Here is an 18,832-nt window from a genome sequence, read left to right as displayed (position 1 = left end):
CCCAATGACAGAGGTCGACTTTCTCCAAGTCTCATTAAATAGTGATTCCACTTGAGTTCCGTGTGGCTAAATATGTCAAAGAGTGGCCTAAAACAACTTCTGCGATGAAGTATTTCCATTTTGAACACACAAAACTCTCCCCTGCATAAGCAGTAATAAAAAAGCCATGAGTCACAAATCTGAAACAATGCTGTCTGGGTGCGTTAACTTCTTCTCAATTTTAAAATGGAGAAATTTGAAGAAATAAAATAAATTTTAAAACACATAAAAATAAAAGAGAGAAATTTGGGTTCATTTCCTTTTAGAAAACCTTTAGAGTAGGTTTACACTTAAATAATTCTTCTTGTTGGAGCTCATGTCTTCCCCCCAGGTGGTCTTAGATGGATATCACCTTCCCTAGGCTTCTATTTTCCTTCCTGCTACATTCTAAAGCTTCTAAATGTTCCACAGTTTTGTCCTTACGATAAACATGATTTATCTGGGCGTTCAGATCGACTTCACCAAGCCCTTTCAAAGCATAGTTTCTCATTTAATTCCCCCCAGAGGCCTATGTGGGAAGCGGCATTTTCACAAACGAGGACCCTGAGGCCGAGAAAGTTGGAAGTTGTCTGACACAAACCAGTTCCTGACACACAGGTCCATGGTCAAGTGAGGAAAACAAGCGCCTATACAGTGCATCTTTCACACAGCGTTCGTGTTAAACGCCAGAATTTTATTTCAAGATTATATCTACATTTAAATTTTACGAAATTGGTTTTAACATTCCCACTTGGCCAGAAAACAAAATAACACCACACTGAACAGCATGTGACTGACGGTGACGTTAACGGGGCTTAAGCTCCACGGGCCCTCACCTACACAGACCCCTTCCCAGAGGCCCAAGCAATGTGCTGGCGTGGCCTTCTATTTTTATCAAATTTGCAAAAATGAGATACTTTTATATTCTTCGTCTTAAAGAGGCTGCCAAAACAGTTTACGTTTCAGGCTCTCCACACTTGGACCTGAACCAAGTTGGTCCCCCAGGGTTCTGTTTTCTGTTTCCAACTTTGTTTTTATGTTGCTGACCTATGAACTCCCGGTGACCCACTGTACCAGATGTCTGACACCACAAGGACTCCTCCGACCCAGAGACCCTGTCATTGTCTTGGCCGCGTTCATACTGAGGAAGGCCCAGCCAAGACTGGCTCTCAGAACATCTCTTTCTCCCAGCTCACAGTGCCCCCTCACAAAAGAGGAATCTTCAGGAAATTCTGACCTACTCCAAAAGCACAGAGAACAGGTTGTTTTCTGGAAATTTCTTAGAAAAAAAAACGAGAAAGAAACATGCTGCTTTAAAACCAAGTTAGCTTTGCTAACTTTGAGCATTACGCCACTCACACACATAAAACCAGAGAGCTGTGGAATTTCCATGGGTGGACCAGCCCCAACTCAGGACGAGCACACCCTGAGCTAAAATTAGATGTGTCCCTGAGCCAGTTCGGCTGCTTCCCTGTGCCTCTTCTGGCAGCCATTTTCACTTGAAATGGGGTGTGAGGGTCCCTGGGTACCAACCAGAGGGTGGGTCCCCGCCCTCCCCACCTGCCGGAGTTACAGCCTCTGCCTCTAATGAAGAGTTCCCAGCTATGGAGCACGGGTGGTTCTGTGCAGGAAGCCCAGCGGATGGGGGTATTCAGTGGGGAGCTGGGACACTGCCCAAAGGTAGGGAATCCACGCTGCAACTTGACGAGCGAGCACTAAAGCTGAGGAGCCCAGAGAACACCTCACACAGAAGTCAGGAAACGGGGACTTAGAATTTTAGCACAGGACAAGTATTCCTTCCCAACTCCTTAAGAGGTAACACATTAGTGTGAGTTTGTAAAAGGGGGGGAGAAATGCAAGGAGCACAGTCTTTTCCACTTAACAGAGAAACTTCTGCTGAAGCAGAATGAAGCCCTTTGGCAAGGCTCTGGCTTCCCTGGTTTCTAAGGATCTGAATCCAAATAACACAAGAATGAGACTGAAGGCACACGCCCTCCAAAACCACACCTAGACTCCTTGCTTCTCCAGGCTGCACCCTTCTGCCACCCATCACCTGTCCCCAGGGGGGCAAACGTGAGGGGCCAGAGATGGCAGCCCCTTCTGGACCGTGTGGGCGAGAAACGGCCCCGGCAGCGCAGCCGACAGGAAGAGCTTTGACCAAAGGTATCTGGAGCTTTTTCCAGAACAAATATAAAAACCATGTGAAGCAGCTGGACTCACGTCAGGCAGTCTCCTGTTGGAAATGTCACGTTGAGCCTCACGATGTGGGTGTAATAAAAAAAAAAAAAAAAAAAAAATCGGAGGTTGCAAGAAAACATCCGGAGGGTCTGCAGAGGGAAGACCCAGCCAGCTTGTACTGCCAGCTTGTGGGTGTATGGGCTCCGGTCCTGGCAGTGTGGGTAGGGGAGGCTGGAGCTGGGGGACAGGCAGGCGTCAGCTTCGAGTGCCCACCAGGATGACACTGAAGGAAGCTGCTTTCTGTGTGTCTGGACCAGGTGTATGGACTATTGTTTCTGCAACAGCCATTGGTTCCTTGGAGACCAAAGGGCTTGAGGATGCCCACATAGGACAGAGAAGGGGCTGTCATACCACTTGCCGGGCATGTTGGGGCATTCGCTCGGTGCTTCTTGGGCTGGCCCTGGGCTTTGTATCATCACCTCGCCCAGATTCCAACCTTTAGCAGCACACCACGACCCTGTTACACTTCTTTAGGATCTTTTCTGAGAGATAAAAGATAGATTCTATCAACTAGTCATTTTTCCTATGTGCTCCATGCGCGTTTTCCCTTTTTAATTGGAAAACTATTGAACCTACAGGAAAAATGAAAGAATAATACAATGAACACCAGTACACCCTTCACTTACAGGGACAAATTATTAACATTTTACCACATTTGCTTTTCTCCCTCTCCTTTCCTCTCTCCCTCCCTCCCTCCAAACACACGCAGACACACAGAAACACACACACTTCTTTTTTGTTTTTTGCTGAACCATCTGAAAGTGAGTTATAACGTCATCCCTAAATACTCCATCCAGCCTGTATCTCCTAAGAACAAGGACAGTCTCCTACAAAACGCATGTGGGGTTTATTTGCATAACACCGCTTTTTAAAGCCACGATCCTTATTTAGGCTCTCCCACATCCCGACATCTGGTAAATACACCTTTCAGAGTTATTTTCTTTGAAAAGATGGAGAGAACAATCATAATGTCTTTATTTAATGGGCCAGCTCCCCTTTTGGTTTTTATCTAAAATGGGTACTTTCAACTTCTCTTTTCTTCTTTTAAAACACTCCTAGGAGTGTATTGGGTTTTAAGGATGCCTGACTGTCCACATCTAGGCTAGAAAGCGGCCTGAGATTTGTCAAGAAGCTGAGGGGGGGCCGGGGGGGTGTGGAGAGGCTCTGGGTTGTAGCACCCAGATGGATTTCCTTGACTTCCGCTGGCCTTGGTTCCTAGACACTTGTCAAAATGCCCATATAAGTTCATCTGCCCTCTATAGAGTGGCTTGTGGAACGTGGATGTTCAGTGCGCCATTGCTCCGTGAGGAGGGGAATATGAAATTATGAAGGTGATTGTAAGGCCTGCAAAAGAGCCTCCAGTCTCAGATGATGGCAGAGAACTTGGTCATGGTGTCCATTCAGGAAGTTTTTTGGCTGGTTAATTTTTTTTTTCTCATACAAAAGAAATTTTATTTGAAGGCAGAAAAGCTGAACCAAGTCAATTATAGGAATGCCACCCTCCTCTCATGGACTTCCCATTTCTCTTTACACCTTCACAGAATCTTACGAAGCCCTGAGGCCCAGTGCAGTAGCCCTGAGATGGAAGACCACAGCCACGGGGGCCCAAGCAAGGGCAGCCAACTGTGCCAGCCTAGGGGGAACTTCTAGAAAAGAGACAGGCAGGAGCACACCTCTGTGTCAACCTCAAGAGCTTTCAAATGAGGGCCCAGCCTCACCTTGGCCTTGAGTGTGAAAGGGAGGAAATGCCTCATGGAAGGCAAATTTAATCCACACATGCTCCCTGAAGACCTACTAAGTGCCTGGCCCCAGGGGGGAGACCCGTCCTGAGGCACAGGAACCCAGGTCATTCTCCTCTTCACCGCCTTTGGCCATGGCCCACATGGCCCACACAACAGATCGAAACATTTCTCTTTGACCATCATAATCTCCCATAATCTCTAATCTTACTTCCCACCTCTTCCTTACAAAATTTCCATTTATTCAGGAATATATCCATCCACTTAAGAAACAGTGTGTTTTGGACAACCAAAGAGTAGGAAAGATAGCCAGTATTTATTAACTATTGTAGGCCAAATATTCTATATGCATTATTTCCCTTATTCTTCATGACGATCCCGTAAAGACAGGTATAATATCCCATTTCTTAGATGAAGAAACTAAGTCACAAAGCGATAAACAAAAACATCATGCCCGAGGTCACCCTGTTAGTAAGTGGCAAATCTGTCCAATTCTAAATCCCAGGTTCTTTCAACCTCACCAGGCTGAGAGTCACTAAATCTGTTAAAGATGGAGAGCCCCGTTTCAAAGTCTCAGAACTCGATAAAACGCAACGTTTTCCAAACAGCAGTCCTCAATAACTTAACAAAGCTTTGCTTCATTGGACTAAGTTTCAAATAACTCAAAAAAACCCTTCTGAGCAGAACTGGCTCTTTCACTGGGGCTTTCAAAGCTACTCTGAGAACTTGTAATGCCCCAGGCCCGGCATCACGACCTCAACTACCGTTGTGGAGAGTGGCAGAAAATGAATCTGGATACTGTCAGTGCAGCCCCTCCCAGACCCAACCCAAGGACACACTTCCTGCCCCTTGGGAGTCTCTGTGAATGGCTGGTTTCTCCTGTGTGGCTGGCACCCAGCCTTGGGCTTACAAACATGCTCACATCTCTCCGGTCCTGGAAAAAAAGACCCTGTTCCCTGACCCTCCCCGGTCTGGAGCTGCCATCCTGTCCCCGTGCTTCCCTTCACCTCTAAGCTTTTAAAAAGCTCCACGCTCTGTGTAGATGACCTCACCCACACCATTCCTCGATCTGCAGCAGTTGGCCTCCTGCCCCCAGTACCCTCCTGAAAGAGCTCTCTCCAACACTTCTTCTGTCAGCACACCTGGTGTGTCCTCCCCCAAGGGAGCACAGAAGCGTGGGATTAGTGATTCTGCGGACAGAAAAAGTCACCTGAAAGTAGCAGGCAGCATCTGTTCCAGGCCAGGTGCCGCAAGGCTCCCAGCCTCTCCTGAGGGTCCAAAACTGTCACCTTCCTGCTTCCTAGAGACCCTCTCTTCCCTCACCTCCGCAGTCCTCCTGCTCTGACCACTGTTTTTCCTTATCACACCAAACACATGGCTCTCCCACTCAGGATTTGGACCCAGGTGCCTTTACCACGTACCCTTGGCAGTGCCCATCGCTGCAAGGACTTCAGCTTTTGGCCCCATGCCAGTACCTCTCATGCTTCCATTAAGCGTTTCCCGGGATCTACACTTCTGCCCCACACCTGACTGTGGACATGAAGGCTCAGCTGGACATGCCCAGGATCTGACTCACCTCCCCTTCAGGGCCCCACCTCTGCTACCTGCGCACCCAGCCTCCCGGCCCTCCTTGGCCCACAGCCACTACACCAGTGTGCCCACCTCTTTGCCCCTGCTTACACTGTCCCCTCAGCAGGGGACGCCTCTGCCTCCTAAACTGCCAGATCAACTCTCTAAGTCCTCACAAGTGGCAGCTCCCCCACAGCCCTTCTTCCCAAGACAGGGGACTATGGACAGTGGTTGAGACTGAGGCCCCAAGAGCCAGACCGTCTGCATGAACTCAGACCGGTTGGTCATTCTGTGCCGCAATTTCCCCACCTATAAAATGAAGACGGTAACTCTCCCCATGTGGCTATCAGGATTAAATAAAGTAATGTATCTAAAGCTCTTGCCACAGGACTTGTCAAATGTGAGTGCTCAAGAGCTTAATTATCCCTGAAATAATCCAGACCTTAGTTCCATGGCTCTCTGCCCTTGTCCCCTTGTCACTTGCCTTTTTTTAATCCTGTATGACAGTCATTTGCATGGATGTCTCAGCCTCTTTGGGACAGGAACCTATCCATCATCTCTCCTTCCAACACTAGTCGAACAAGCAAGACGTACTCCATAAGTGCTTTGTTGAATTGAATAAAATTAAATAACATGTATTTAGATTGAGATCAAAAACTGTTTACTCTATTGGGAAAAGGCTCCACTTCTGAGGGACCCATGGCTGCAAAAGTGGCCTCAACAGGAAATGGAAGGAATCCCATGGCTTTAGTAACTTCTTGTGGAATGAGCAGAGAAAACAAAGTAGAATTTTCTGGAATGAGGCACACACATGGAATCCAGCTATACAGGAAACTGCCCTGGCAGGCCATCTTTGCGATCTGAAGAACTCTACCCAAAATGCCCTTGACAGAACTCAGGATCAAAGCCCATCTTTCTACAGTAGAGGCACCAGCCTGAGTGAGTCACAGCAGTATTCCATCCCACGGCCGCTGTTTGGGAAAATGAGCTGGGGAGTCACAAGGGAAGGTCCGCTCCATCAGAATAGAAAGGGATTTAGCAGGGGAAAGACATCATCAGCTCTCTCTGCCCCAGTCCCCGAGGCAGTTAGCCTAACAAAGTTACACTCAGGGTGCTAACAAGAATGCCCATCTTTTCCCTAAACCAAAGCCCCTTCCCAATCTTCAGGGAAAGCTATGAGCTTAGGCTCTTTCTATATGAGCCCCCATAGATGCACATCATCCATAAATGTCTACAAATGCAGCAGAACCCAATACAGGCTCCAGAAAAAAAGGGTTCAGGAGGCTCCAGAAAAAAAAAGGTTCAGCTGAACCACCAACTGGGTGGTTCAGTTGGTTAAGCATCCAACTTTTGGTTTCGGCTCAGATCGTGATCTCATGGTTTGTGAGTTTGAGCCCCGCATCAGGCTCTGTGCTGGCAGCACCAGCACAAAGGCTGCTTGGGATCCTCTCTCTCCCTCTCTCTCTGCCCCTCCCCTACTCATCCTCTCTCTCAAATAAATAAATAAACTCTAAGAAGGAGGGGGGTGCTGAGGAAAATTGAGAGAGTTGCTTTAGCTTTTAGGAATGAGACTCCCAGGAATACCAGCACACTTTTTCTCAAGAAATCTCAGACTGGGAGAAAAGGAGAACAATGAGTATGTCCAGGCACCACGGTGAGGCCCTTGGCAATTTCCCAACTTGGCTATTCCAACCTTGCTCACCCTTCAAGGCCCAGCCCAGGAACACCCCCTCCTCTAAGACCCTGTGGCATCTGAATGGGCACCATCCACCTGGCCTGGGACAGATGCTGCCTGCTACTTTTAGGCGACTTTTTCTGTCCAAAAAATCATGAATCCCACTCTTCCGCGTGTTCCTTAAGTGAAGGGAAGACCTCACACTTCACTTCCCCCTCCCCAAGGCAAAGCCGATATAATCCAGTTGCATCCAATAAGTGTGGAACAGTTCTGAGCAAAGTTGAGGGAGGATGGGTCATAGACAACTCACCCCCACACTCAGGCAGCTGACAGTCCAGCAGGACGAACAAAGTAGCCTGTGAGCTCTCTTCAGTGTGACATGTGCTGTGAGAACTATGAGAAGGGGGTCATGTCCAGGTGTTGGAGCAGAAAAGAGATCAGGGAAAGCTTCCTAGAGAAGGCAACATTCAAGATGACTTAAATATAGGACATCACAGTTGTGATGGTTTGGGTTGGTGGGCTGGCGGGTTGGTTGGTTGGTTGGATGGATGGATGGTTGGTTGATTAAATGAATGTATGAATAAAAAAATGAATGAGTGAATGAATGAATACCAAGTGACCCTGAGGATAAATCTGTGATTGTTTCAATTCTACTGAAAATTATCAGTTTAAAGTTTTATGACACTGTCCCAAGCAGATCAGCATAATTTTTCCTTCCTTTCTCCTTTCTCCTTTTGCCCAATACTTATTGCCAGGTCCAGGGATATGGCTAGAAAAAAAGGAAGGGAGGAAGGGAGGGAGGCAGGCAGGCCCACTCCAGTCCTTAAGGACTTCATGGAAGTAAAGGTGAGTTATGAAGTCACCACGCTATAGTGAGGGTTATCCATGATACCCAGGAGCAGAAGAGAAGCGCACAGACTATGTCGATCAGGCCACCATTAGAGTGACATATGCAAGGCACCTAAGGTGAAAATTTTAAGGAGGCACTCACTCCCAGGTTCATGCAGATGAACCACCCTGAGAACGAGTGCTCCTTAAACCCTGCACCCTAGATGCCCCATTTGCGTCACTCTCATCCTGGTCCTGTTGCTGACCTCTAGATGGAACTCTTTGCAGTTCTGGTAGCCAGGGTCTAGTGAGCTAACTGGCAGACCAGCAAAAAAGCATTATGGAGGGAGGGGGGAAGAAAATTAAAAAGCACCCAGGAGAGAAGAATCTCCATATACTACCCCTGCTGGCAGCCATCTCCCAAAAATTATCCCTGAGCCTTAAGAGCCTCCTTCTATCCAGCAGTAGTGGCTTCCCTAGGCGATGCCCTGGACAGAAGACCCAGGTGCCCTGGAGCTGAAGGTGGCCAGCAGCGAGAATTACCCCACAGGGTAGGGATATCTGCCCCTGTCCTACAGGACTCCAAATGGCCTGAAATGCGCACTGGGGCAGTTTCTCCTATTTAATCTCCTGCACGTGCGAGGAAACGAGAACTCGTATTCCCCGCGGGTGGGGGGTTTGGGGGAGCACACATGTAGGGTAAATGTGGGTGAGAGGTGGGAGGGAGGCCAGCTGAGCACAGAGCAGCCGTACCCACCATAGAAGAGAGGTCCCTGGAGTCAGTTAGGAAGGTGAAGCCGGACCAGCACAGGAGCCGCAGGCCGGTACCTGTTCACACGGGGCCTCTGGGACACAGGAAAGCAAAAGTGTATGTGTCAAGAGTCAGCTAATTTCGAATCTTTACAGACTGACTCCAAATAATGTGCAGAGATAAATTAAACTGGAAGTCCCACCCATTACTCATCCCATGCAGTGCAGATGGCGTCAGACCCGGGATGCTCGGGTATGGGGAAGAGCCCGTAAACCGCAAATACCACATCCTCAGCTAAGCCTCTGCCAAGCCCCAGATGGCATTGTCCACTCCCTCTCAGGGCGCAGCCAGGCATCTGTGTGCCTGCCGGCCTCTGCTCACGATCAGGAGCCTGGGAGGGGATGGGGATCCGGGAGGGACCGGGATTCGCTCCTAGCTCCTCAGGGTGCACTGTCCTTAAGAGGGGCCTGCTGAGGGCCTGCTGAATGAAATCGCCAGCAAGGGTCTCTGGAGTCCTGATGACTGATGACGATCTGCCGCCACCTACTGTCCATTCTACAAAACCCGAAAAATCTGCTGGCGCCCCCTAATGGCACTCACTGAACCCCTGGAATCGACTACTGGCTTCCACACAGAGGCAGGGACACTGATACTCGGGGCTAAAGCGGAGTCCAGGCTGCACAACAAGGCAGTTTAATTACATTCCTCACCCGATGTCACTGCTTCACCGTGAAGTCTTTGCGTTAACCATGGCCTCTCCAAGCCCAAGGCCCTTTTCCCTGTCCGCAGCACTCCCTAACCGCTCCAATCTTCCACTCCTCTGAGGGCCACAATCGAGCACCCAAGTAAGGACAGCTTCACGAAAGGCCCTGGGCTTCGGAGGCAAGGAGCCATCTCACCCTTCTGTAGCCCTAGTGGTGGCCTGGGCACCAAAAGGGCTCAAGAGGCACCTCCCGTCTGATCGACACAGCAGGACGTTAGCAGCCACGAAGCCAGTGACAGTTCATCTGGCATTCTTGCAGCAGGGGCTGCGGTTTCATGATGGGGGGGGGCTGTCTGTGGGCCTGAATTAAGCTTCATTCCAGTGTCCCCTCTAGAGTCTGTCTCCCAGCCTATAAACGAGCCTGCCTGGCCTGCCTCACCAGGGCACCCTATGCACCAGAGGTGATGGCCATGAACAGGCTTTGCAGCTTGTCTGCCATAACCCGGGTTTGGGGCACCTGGGCGGCTCAGTCGGTTAAGCATCCGACTTCTGCTTAGGTCATGATCTCACAGTTTATGGCTTCGAGCCCCATGTCGGGCTCTGTGCTGCCAGCTCAGAGCCTGGAGCCTGCTTTGGATTCTGGGTGTCTCTCTCTGTCTCTGTCCTTCCCCTGCTTGTGCACTCTCTCTCTCACACACACACATATAAATAAAAACATTAAAAACAAACAAACAAACAAATAAATAAATATTTTTTAAAATAACACCAAGTTCTGGGCGAGTGTACAAGGACCCACAAGAATGACACAGACAACACTGGTGTCCCGCCCAGGTGCCCTTGCCTCAGCGTGCCCATCCCGGCTGCTGTCCATGTTAGCTAAGAGCTCACAGCTGCGTCCTTCTCCACAGAATCACCCTTTGCCAGACTCACCCAGGAGGTGGCACACTGCCCATCGTAACCCTCCCCCCGCCCCCCCTCCCCAGGACGGGCGACCCTTAGCCAGTGACTGACTTGGGAAAAAAGCCCTCTCCTAGCTTAAAGGTGGGGCTAGCTCTGGGTCAATTCACACTCTCATCTCCCTGGGAGATCAGACTAAGGCCCCACATCCTGGCTGAGACCTTCCCCCACCCTGTCCGCCCCCCCCCACTGACTTTCTCCTGAGAGCACCCCAGTAATTACATGCAGTCACCCCTCCATCTCAGGCTTCTAGGGCACTGGTTCTTCAGCTTCACCTGAAGCACATCACCTGGAGGGCTTGTTAAAACACACTGCTGGGGGGCGCCTGGGTGGCTCAGTCGGTCAAGCGTCCAACTTCGGCTCAGGTCATGATCTTGCAGTGGTTTGTGAGTTCAAGTCCCACGCGGGGCTCTGTGCTGACAGCTCAGAGCCTGGAGCCTGCTTGGGATTCTGTGTCTCCCTCTCTCTGCCCCTTCCATGCTCATGCTCTGCCTCTCTCTGTCTCTCAATAATAAATAAATGTTAAAAAAAAATTTTTAACAATAATACAAAAAAAAAACACACTGCTGGGCTTCACCCCCAAAGTTCCAGGGCCCCATTGCTCAAACTGCACAAGGGGACGCGCATTCGCTCAGGGGCTCTGGTGCCTAAAGACTGCTGCTGTGGCCCCTGCCATGGGTTGAACTCCCAAGGGAGGCCAACAACTTTCAATTTCATGCCCATGTCTACATACCATGTTTCCAAAGGAGATTGGGCAAACAGTGAGTGGCTGGAGCTTGTGTGGCCCATGCACACCCGGAAAATAAAAGCTGAAGCCAGTTCCTATTGCCAGATGCCCAGAGTGACAGGTTTTGAGCAGATGTGCAGAAAAACAACCCCAGCACAGTCCATGTGGCCATCAGAAGGCCCAGAAATTCACTCTGACGGATTCTTACACAAATGACAGGCCAGCACATCCTCAGAGAGGTCTGTAAGCACCGCAAGGGCTGGTCACCCCCAACCAGACCATCAACTTTCACAAAGTACCACTTGGGGAGCCACCAGGCTTAGAACACCCAGCTCTGGGGACTTCTAAATAACGAATTCCTCTCCCGTGCTCTTGGTCCTTCACCTAAGGTTTCCTGAGGACCTACTTTGGCCAAGGCATGTGGGTGATAGCAACATATGTAAAGATACAGAGGAATGTCCTGCCCGCCACATAGTGCAATGGCAGGAAGCAGAATGAGGCAAGGGTTACAGGACTACCCAGGTCGCGGCCAGAGTCCCAGCAGATCCAACTGATGAGCACAGAAACCTAACAAGGGCAGCCCTGACAAACCAGTGACAAATGACAGATTGTCTCAACCACAACCCCCACAGTGGGAGCCCAGAAGACATATTTTCTGAGTATCTTCTTAGATCGAAGGACACGGGAAAGGAACAAAAATCAAAGCAGAAAGTGGTCCCTTCAGCCACTAAGTTAGATCCAAGGGGTTAGAAGGGCCTGACTGCATAGATATTCATGTCCCCTAACATCTCAGCAGGTCATATCATCCGCCACCCCCCCCCCACTCTCTCCCAGGACACATGCTCCCTGCTCCTGCCCCTGCCTCTGCCCCTAGGTGTGACTTCCATGGCCATCCCTGGGCCCGACGTTGCAAGGCCCACAGAAGGCTCCAAGTAGCCACCTTTCCTCAGCTTCATTAGGGCAGGGTGATGGGGCAGCGCTGCACACACAAGCCGGCTCTGCTGTCATCTCACTGTCTTTGCCATGCTTTAAAATAACTGCATACGCAGGGTGCCCGGGTGGCTCAGTCGGTTAAGTGTCCAACTCTTGATTTCGGCTCAGGTCATGATCTCACAGTTCGTGGGATGGAGCCCCGTGTTGAGCAGTGTGGAACCTGCTTGGGATTCTCTCTTTCCCTCTCTCTCTGCCCCTCCCCAGCTCATGCACTCTCTCTCTCTATCAAAATAAATAAATAAACCTTAAAAAAAATAAAATGAAATAATTACATACCCACACATCTCTCTCATCTTGAAGAGCTCACAGGTCTGATACACACTATGACTCCAATCCACATTTACTGAATCGAATGAAATGAATGGGGAAGGGGGTATAGGTGGGCAGGACTGATAGAGGGGGTTGGGAAGGACAGGGAGCTTACTATGGCTTTTAAGTCAAAGGTGCTGCATACGGTTATGTAGTATGTGCACTGTACAAACATGCCTAGTTGAGGGGACAAGAGGCAGCTGAAATCCAACCCATATTCCATCCACCAAACTGAGCCCTGGGACCTGCTTCCACCCAGAACCTTGAGAGGTTCCTTAAATTCTCTGGCCTCCGTTTCCTCATCTGTAACATAGGGATAATAACTGCTGGGTGGGGGGATGCCCACTCTGAACCTGCAGTGTCTTCTGGGAGTTTGCAGGGAGCTCTACTAGTCTACCCTCCTGCAGACCTTTACTCTCCTCCCTCGATGCACTCCAGCCTAAGGAAGGAAGTGTGACATAGCTGACCCGTTAATTTGGGAAAGAAAGAAAAGCTCAGCTGTAGCTGAGCACATTAAGCTCAGCTGTAGCCTTTCTCCTCTTGAGAGTGAGTTGCTCTCCCGGGGGCAGCCGCTCCCACCACGTGGCCACAAGAGCTGACCTGCCCATGGCCTGAGATGAGGTGGGGAAGTCCATCTAGCTCTGGGCCCACGAGGCCTCGGGGTCTGTTGTGTCTTCTATCTTCCCCTTATCAATCACAGAAATGATATGTATGTTACTCCAATCTAACTGATACCCTTTGTTTTGTTTGTCAATTTGTTCAGAGCTCAGGAGAAGAATACTATTTAATAAGCACACAAAAGAAAAAAAACCAACAATACATAATATTCACCTCAACCGATTAGTATAAAGAGCAAATGGGATAATACATATAAGCACTTAGCACAGTGTCCAACAAATAGAGAGTAAGTGGTAGGTAAAAAACAAAGCCCCCCAAAATGTTTGTTGACTGATCAATATAAGGGTCAACACTATTAAACATGTGTGAAACACCCCTGATTATACTTCTCCTGGTATTGGGGATGGGGGATGTGAATGCACTTTTACCTGCTTACTGTAAGACAAAGTTCACAGCATCTTTCAAGGGTTTACTAACTGGGGTAAGGCCACAGTGGTTATAAGGGGCAGAACTGCCAGTCCATGGAATCTGAGTCCAGCCCATTGGATTCCAGAGCCCATGTGCCATACCTCCTAAGAGCACTGTAAACAGTAGGTGTTCAATAAAAACCTGATGACTGAAGCAGAGGGCCCAGAATAACTCTGAAAGTAAGAGCCACAGGCCAGCAAAATGCACAGGCTGGAAAGAAACCTGGACCTCATCTACCCAGTGGCCACATTTTACTGTCAGAGACAGTTAAGTCCAGAAACAAATGACTGGCGCAGGTCAGCCAGGGCAGAGCGAGGACTAGAACCCAGGCCACCTGCTATCCAGCCACTCCTCTTTCCCCTCAACCCACCATCTCCCCCCACCGATCACCGCAGCCTGAGAATGCTCCCATCCATTAGGTTGGAGGCACTGTTCCCTTTCAGGTGCGCTCGGGTTGTGGCATGGGAGGGCAAAACAAGGCCCGCTGAGTCAAACCACAGCAAGCAGATTTTAACTCAGTGTGAAGAAGAATTGTCTCGCAGTCAGAATCACACAAAAGTGCTGTGGGAACTGGGGAGCTCCCCATGGCAGGAGGGGTTCAAGTGGAAGCCAGTCACCACCCTAAAGGCTGTGGAAAGGATTTCTATTCAGGGAGAGAGGTGACGCCATTTGTTCACGTATTCCCCAGACTCTGGAGCTCGCCGCCCGGGTTCTAACCCGTTCTGCCTCTTACCAGGTGTATAAGCATGCACAAGTACAGCCACTTCTCTGGGTGAGCTTCCTCGCCTGTAAAATGGGAATTATAATAGTATATCCCTCCTAGAACCGTATGAGGATTAAAAGAGTGAATTTACTCAAAACACTTAGAACAGTGTCTTACACAAAACAGGTCAATATCAAAAGTTGATTGATCTTGTTACTGCTGCTGGTGGTGGTAGAAATAGTATTAAGCAAATGCTCATCGAATGCCCTCTGTGTACCAAGCACTATTCTAGGAGCAGGGAATATAAAGTCTCTGTTCTCATGAAATTTATTTTCTATTGTGAGGGAGACACATAATGGGTAAGTAAATAAAATAACTTCAGGTAATGATAGGTGCTGAGAGGCCAAAAAAACAGGCTGGAAATGCGGGGGTAGAGGTGCAGTTGGTCAGAGAAAACCAGTCTGAGTCCAGAACATCTGACTGACAAGAAAGAGCCAGTCACAAAATGACTCGGAAGTCAGGCCTTTATAGCAAGAGGACAAGTCAGTTCTACCCATGTTGGGTAATGGGAAAAAGACCTGTAGAAAGAATAAAGATCTAGAAGTAGCTACAAGAGGGCACCTGGGTGGCTCGGTGGATTGGGTGGCCACTCTGGATTTCAGCTCAGGTCATGGTCTCGGGGTTTGTGGGTCTGAGCCCCACGTCAGGCTCTGCAGTGTGTCAGCACAGAGCCTGCTTGGAGTCCTCTCTCTCTCTCTCTCTCTCTCTATCTGCCCCTACCCCACTTGTGCTCTCTCCCTCTCTCTCTGTTTCTCAAAATAAATAAATAAACCTTTAAAAAAACTTTCAAGTAAAAAAATAGAAGTAGCTACATCAATGCTGAAACAAAGGAAGAGAAGGGGGGACTGGCCCCACCAAGATACTAAGCTATAACTACGAAGTCATAGTAATAAAAGCTGTGGTCATGTGGTTTTAGATTTTTAAAAAAGGACGGAAGACCAATAACCCCAATAGAGAGCTCAAAGACAGACCCACAACGAAATGGGAACTTTGTAAAGAATAAAGGTGGCTTCATGAATCAGTGGGGTGAGGAACAGATTGTAGATGGTGCTGGAAAACTGTCTTACTCTGTGGGGAAAAATAGAAGCGGATCTTTTCATCCTACCAAATGCAACAGGCAAATGTAAATGCAATAATTATCCCAACTAAAATAAAAATTATCTGAGAGGGTTAAAAATTCCCAATATTCATTGCTGAGAAGAGATAAGCTTTGAATCTATACCAGGCCATAAAGAAATCCCAACAAATATCAAAAGACTGAACTCATACAGAGTGTATGTGACTGAAGTGAAAACAAGCCAGAAATCAAAAACAGAAACCAGAAAAATACCCCAGATGTTTGCTTCGGTCAATATGTGTCTAAATAACCTATGGGTCAAAAGAATAAATCACAACGGGAATTAGAAAATATTTAAACTAAGTCATATGAATAGACAACATATGAACTCACGGAATACAACAAAGCATTGCTTAGAGGAAAATCTGTCGCCGTAAAAGGTATCACAAAAGAAGGCTGAGGGGAGCAGAGGGTGGAGGAATGGGTGAACTGGGTTTTTGTGTGTGTGTGTGTTTTTTTTTAGCTTAAATAAATTATAATCTTTTAAAAAAGAGGGAAGGATCCTGGCAAACCCCATAGGGTTTTGGTCAGAACCCTTAAGTAAAAGGCTATAGAATGGATGAAAGTAAAAAGATAGAAAAAGATACTCCATCGCTATACTATAATCAAAGGAAGGCTGGGGTAGCTCTCCCTAAATAGACATTAAGGCAATAAGCATTACCAGAGATAGAGATTTCATAATGATAGAAAAGTCTATCCGACAGGAAGATACAAAACTTCTAGATGTACACGCATCGAATAACATAGCCACAAAATGTGTTAAGCAGAGTAGGCCCAGCTTACTAGGGTCATAAAGGGAGTTTATGGACTATAATCTATTTAGTTTGCCTGTACCACCAGCACCCAAGTGCCTAACTCTTCAAGAGAACAGAAAAAAGGGGCACCCCTTCAAGCATATCCTAGATAATGGAATCTCATGGTGTTGTTGCAAGGAAGGAAATTTGCTAGCCAATCTCCTTCACGAATTTATACATAAAACCCTACATACAAATATTAATAAATTTAATCAAATAATATATAAAAAGATAATACATCCAAGTAAGATTTATTCCAGGAATGTAAGGTTGGTTGACATTCAAAGATGAATCAATATAGGAATCATCAAGGTCTATTGTGAAAGAATAAAAGAAGAGTAATACAAAAAAAAAAGTTTGCCCCCAAGAGCCTTGTGGGAGCCGATACATCACCATGTCTGGGGCCTCCCACAAGAAACATCTCTTACGCCACATCAACCTGGCCATGTTGCTGCAGGTAAGTCTGGGAATCATGTGCCAAAGTCTCGAGACTGTGAGAAGAAAAAAGGACCAAGGAACCCTTCCTCCTCTGAAGCTTCCCGTATGTACGCACTCTGGGCTGTTCTCTCCCTCGTGGGGGGACCATACCCACTTTCTGGACTTCACAGGCTTGCTCTGAGAGCCCAAAGAGCCACGGGGGACTGGGCAGATCTCTGGGAAAGCCATCACCTCAGCACAGCGCACTCACCTGAGGGGCAGGGGCTGGGTCCCCTGCCGTGTGAACGCTCTCTCCAGCCTCTCCTGGGTCGTCCTGGCACTCCCACCTGGCAAGGAGAACTTCGAGGGCATCCTGTTGCCCTCCGAGCCACTGTCCACAGCTGGGCTGTCCTCTGCAAGATCTCGCCACCTGCCGCTCCCCCTCTGCAGGAGCCCTTTGCTGGGCAAGTGAGGGGGGCTGCTGGGTGTGGTTTTCTGTTTTTCTGAGGTCAGCTCACTGAGTGGGCCCAGGGGACTTCTGGAAGCGGAGCCAGTGCTGGACGCCAGGCCCTCCTGGGCTGCAGGATGGGCCGGGGCACCAGCGGAAAGCTCAGGCACTTTCTGGCCCTCTTCCTCGGAGGCCTGGGGGGCGCCGCTGCTCAAGGACAGGGACCGCCTCAGGGAGCGCTTGCGAAGGGAATCCTGAAAGGGGCAAGGACAAGGGCAGTGAGGATCCCATCCCCTTCAAGGGAGGTGGGAAAACACTCCATCCCGCACGACAAGCATTTGCCCATGGCGTTTCCTCCCCCTGGAACATCTTTCCCCATTCCCAACTCCTCTTAAAATCCCACCTATCCTTTGAGGAGGTACTCACAGGCTGCCACATCCGTAATGCTGTCACCGTGCTCCACGTGCATAAGCCCCAAGAGCGTGCCTCGGCCCTTCTCCCACAGTCTTACAGAGAACAGCGTCCAGGAGCAGGTGCAGCTGTAGCTCCAGGGTCGGATCTGTTTCCCAATTCCTGCATCACCACCTACCTACCAGCCATGCTCCCTGCGGCAAGTTATTAATTTCTCTGTCCCCCACTGCCCTCACCTGTAATATAACCTGTCCACAATCCACAATCTGGAATTTCTCTCTTTTTTCTTAATGTTTGTTTACTTTTAAGAAAGAGACAGACAAACAGAGCATGAGTGGAGGATGGGCAGAGAGAGAGAGGAGACACATAATCCAAAACAAGCTCCAGCCTCTGAGCTATCAGCACAGAGCCTGACACGGGACTCGAACACATGAAGATCATGCGAGATCATGACCTGAGCCCAAGGCAGACACTTAACTGACTGAGCCAACCAGGCGCCCCTAATTTCTCTTTTTTTTAATGTTTATTTTGAGGCGCAGAGAGAGAAGGAGAGAGTCCCAAGCAGGCTTCAAGCTGTCAGTGCAGAGCCCGATGCAGGGTCTCGGTCCCAAGCCAAAATCAAGAGTCAGAGGCTTACCCAACTGAGCCCTCCGGGCACCCCACACTATCTGTAATTTCTAAAACCTCTCAAAACAAGTTTCTTCTGGAATCCTGTGGCAAATTCTTCTGAACTGTTACAAGGTTGTTTATAGTCTTTTTCTAGTGTGAATATTCATATCTTTAGTTGTAGAAATGTCAATATTTTTGCTTAGGGGGTGCTCCCCCAAACCCTACTGCAAAGCATTAGGTGATATATGGTTTGTGCATGGTGTTTCTTTCCTGAAAATAATGAAATTCTGAATTCCAAAACACATCTGGCCCAAAGGTCAAATGAGGGATTGGGAACCTATAGCATCTATTTTCCACAAGATCATAGTATGAAGGGAGACACCCATGGAAGGCACTGGCACAGAGCCAGACCCATGAGGGCAATCAACAAATGTCAGCCACTGCTCTCTAGCTTTTCCCCAGTCCCCAGTCACACAGGGCCTTAGCCTCTCCTGCTGATAGACCAGGAACAGCAGAGGCCAATCTTCATTCATCTCTGGTGTCCAGAGTTCCCAGCTCAGTGACCTATATCTAGTAAGCGCTCAAGGCTTGCTTAGTTTTTGAAATGAAGGAATTCGAAAGGAGTCAACAGAAATGTCCTATTTTACTGTCAATGATCAACTGATGAAATGGGAACACAA

General features: G+C 48.6%; 1 protein-coding gene across 1 annotated transcript in view; it reads right to left on the bottom strand.

Annotated features, from left to right (window-relative positions):
• MINDY4 (MINDY lysine 48 deubiquitinase 4) overlaps positions 1–18,832 on the bottom strand; it is a 110,074-nt gene that overhangs the window by 71,723 nt on the left and 19,519 nt on the right. Inside the window, exon 5 of the mRNA XM_047097363.1 lies at positions 16,956–17,386. Within this exon, the coding sequence (XP_046953319.1) occupies positions 16,956–17,386 (431 nt within the window). The remainder of the gene's footprint in view (positions 1–16,955; positions 17,387–18,832) is intronic.

The sequence above is a fragment of the Lynx rufus genome, unplaced genomic scaffold, assembly GCF_022079265.1.
Source record: "Lynx rufus isolate CCGP_SWC_20201006 ecotype Redwood Valley unplaced genomic scaffold, mLynRuf1.p SCAF_4, whole genome shotgun sequence".
NCBI lineage: Eukaryota > Metazoa > Chordata > Mammalia > Carnivora > Felidae > Lynx > Lynx rufus.
Note: the sequence above shows the minus strand (reverse complement) of the source record. Positions and strands in the feature narration are given on the sequence as shown.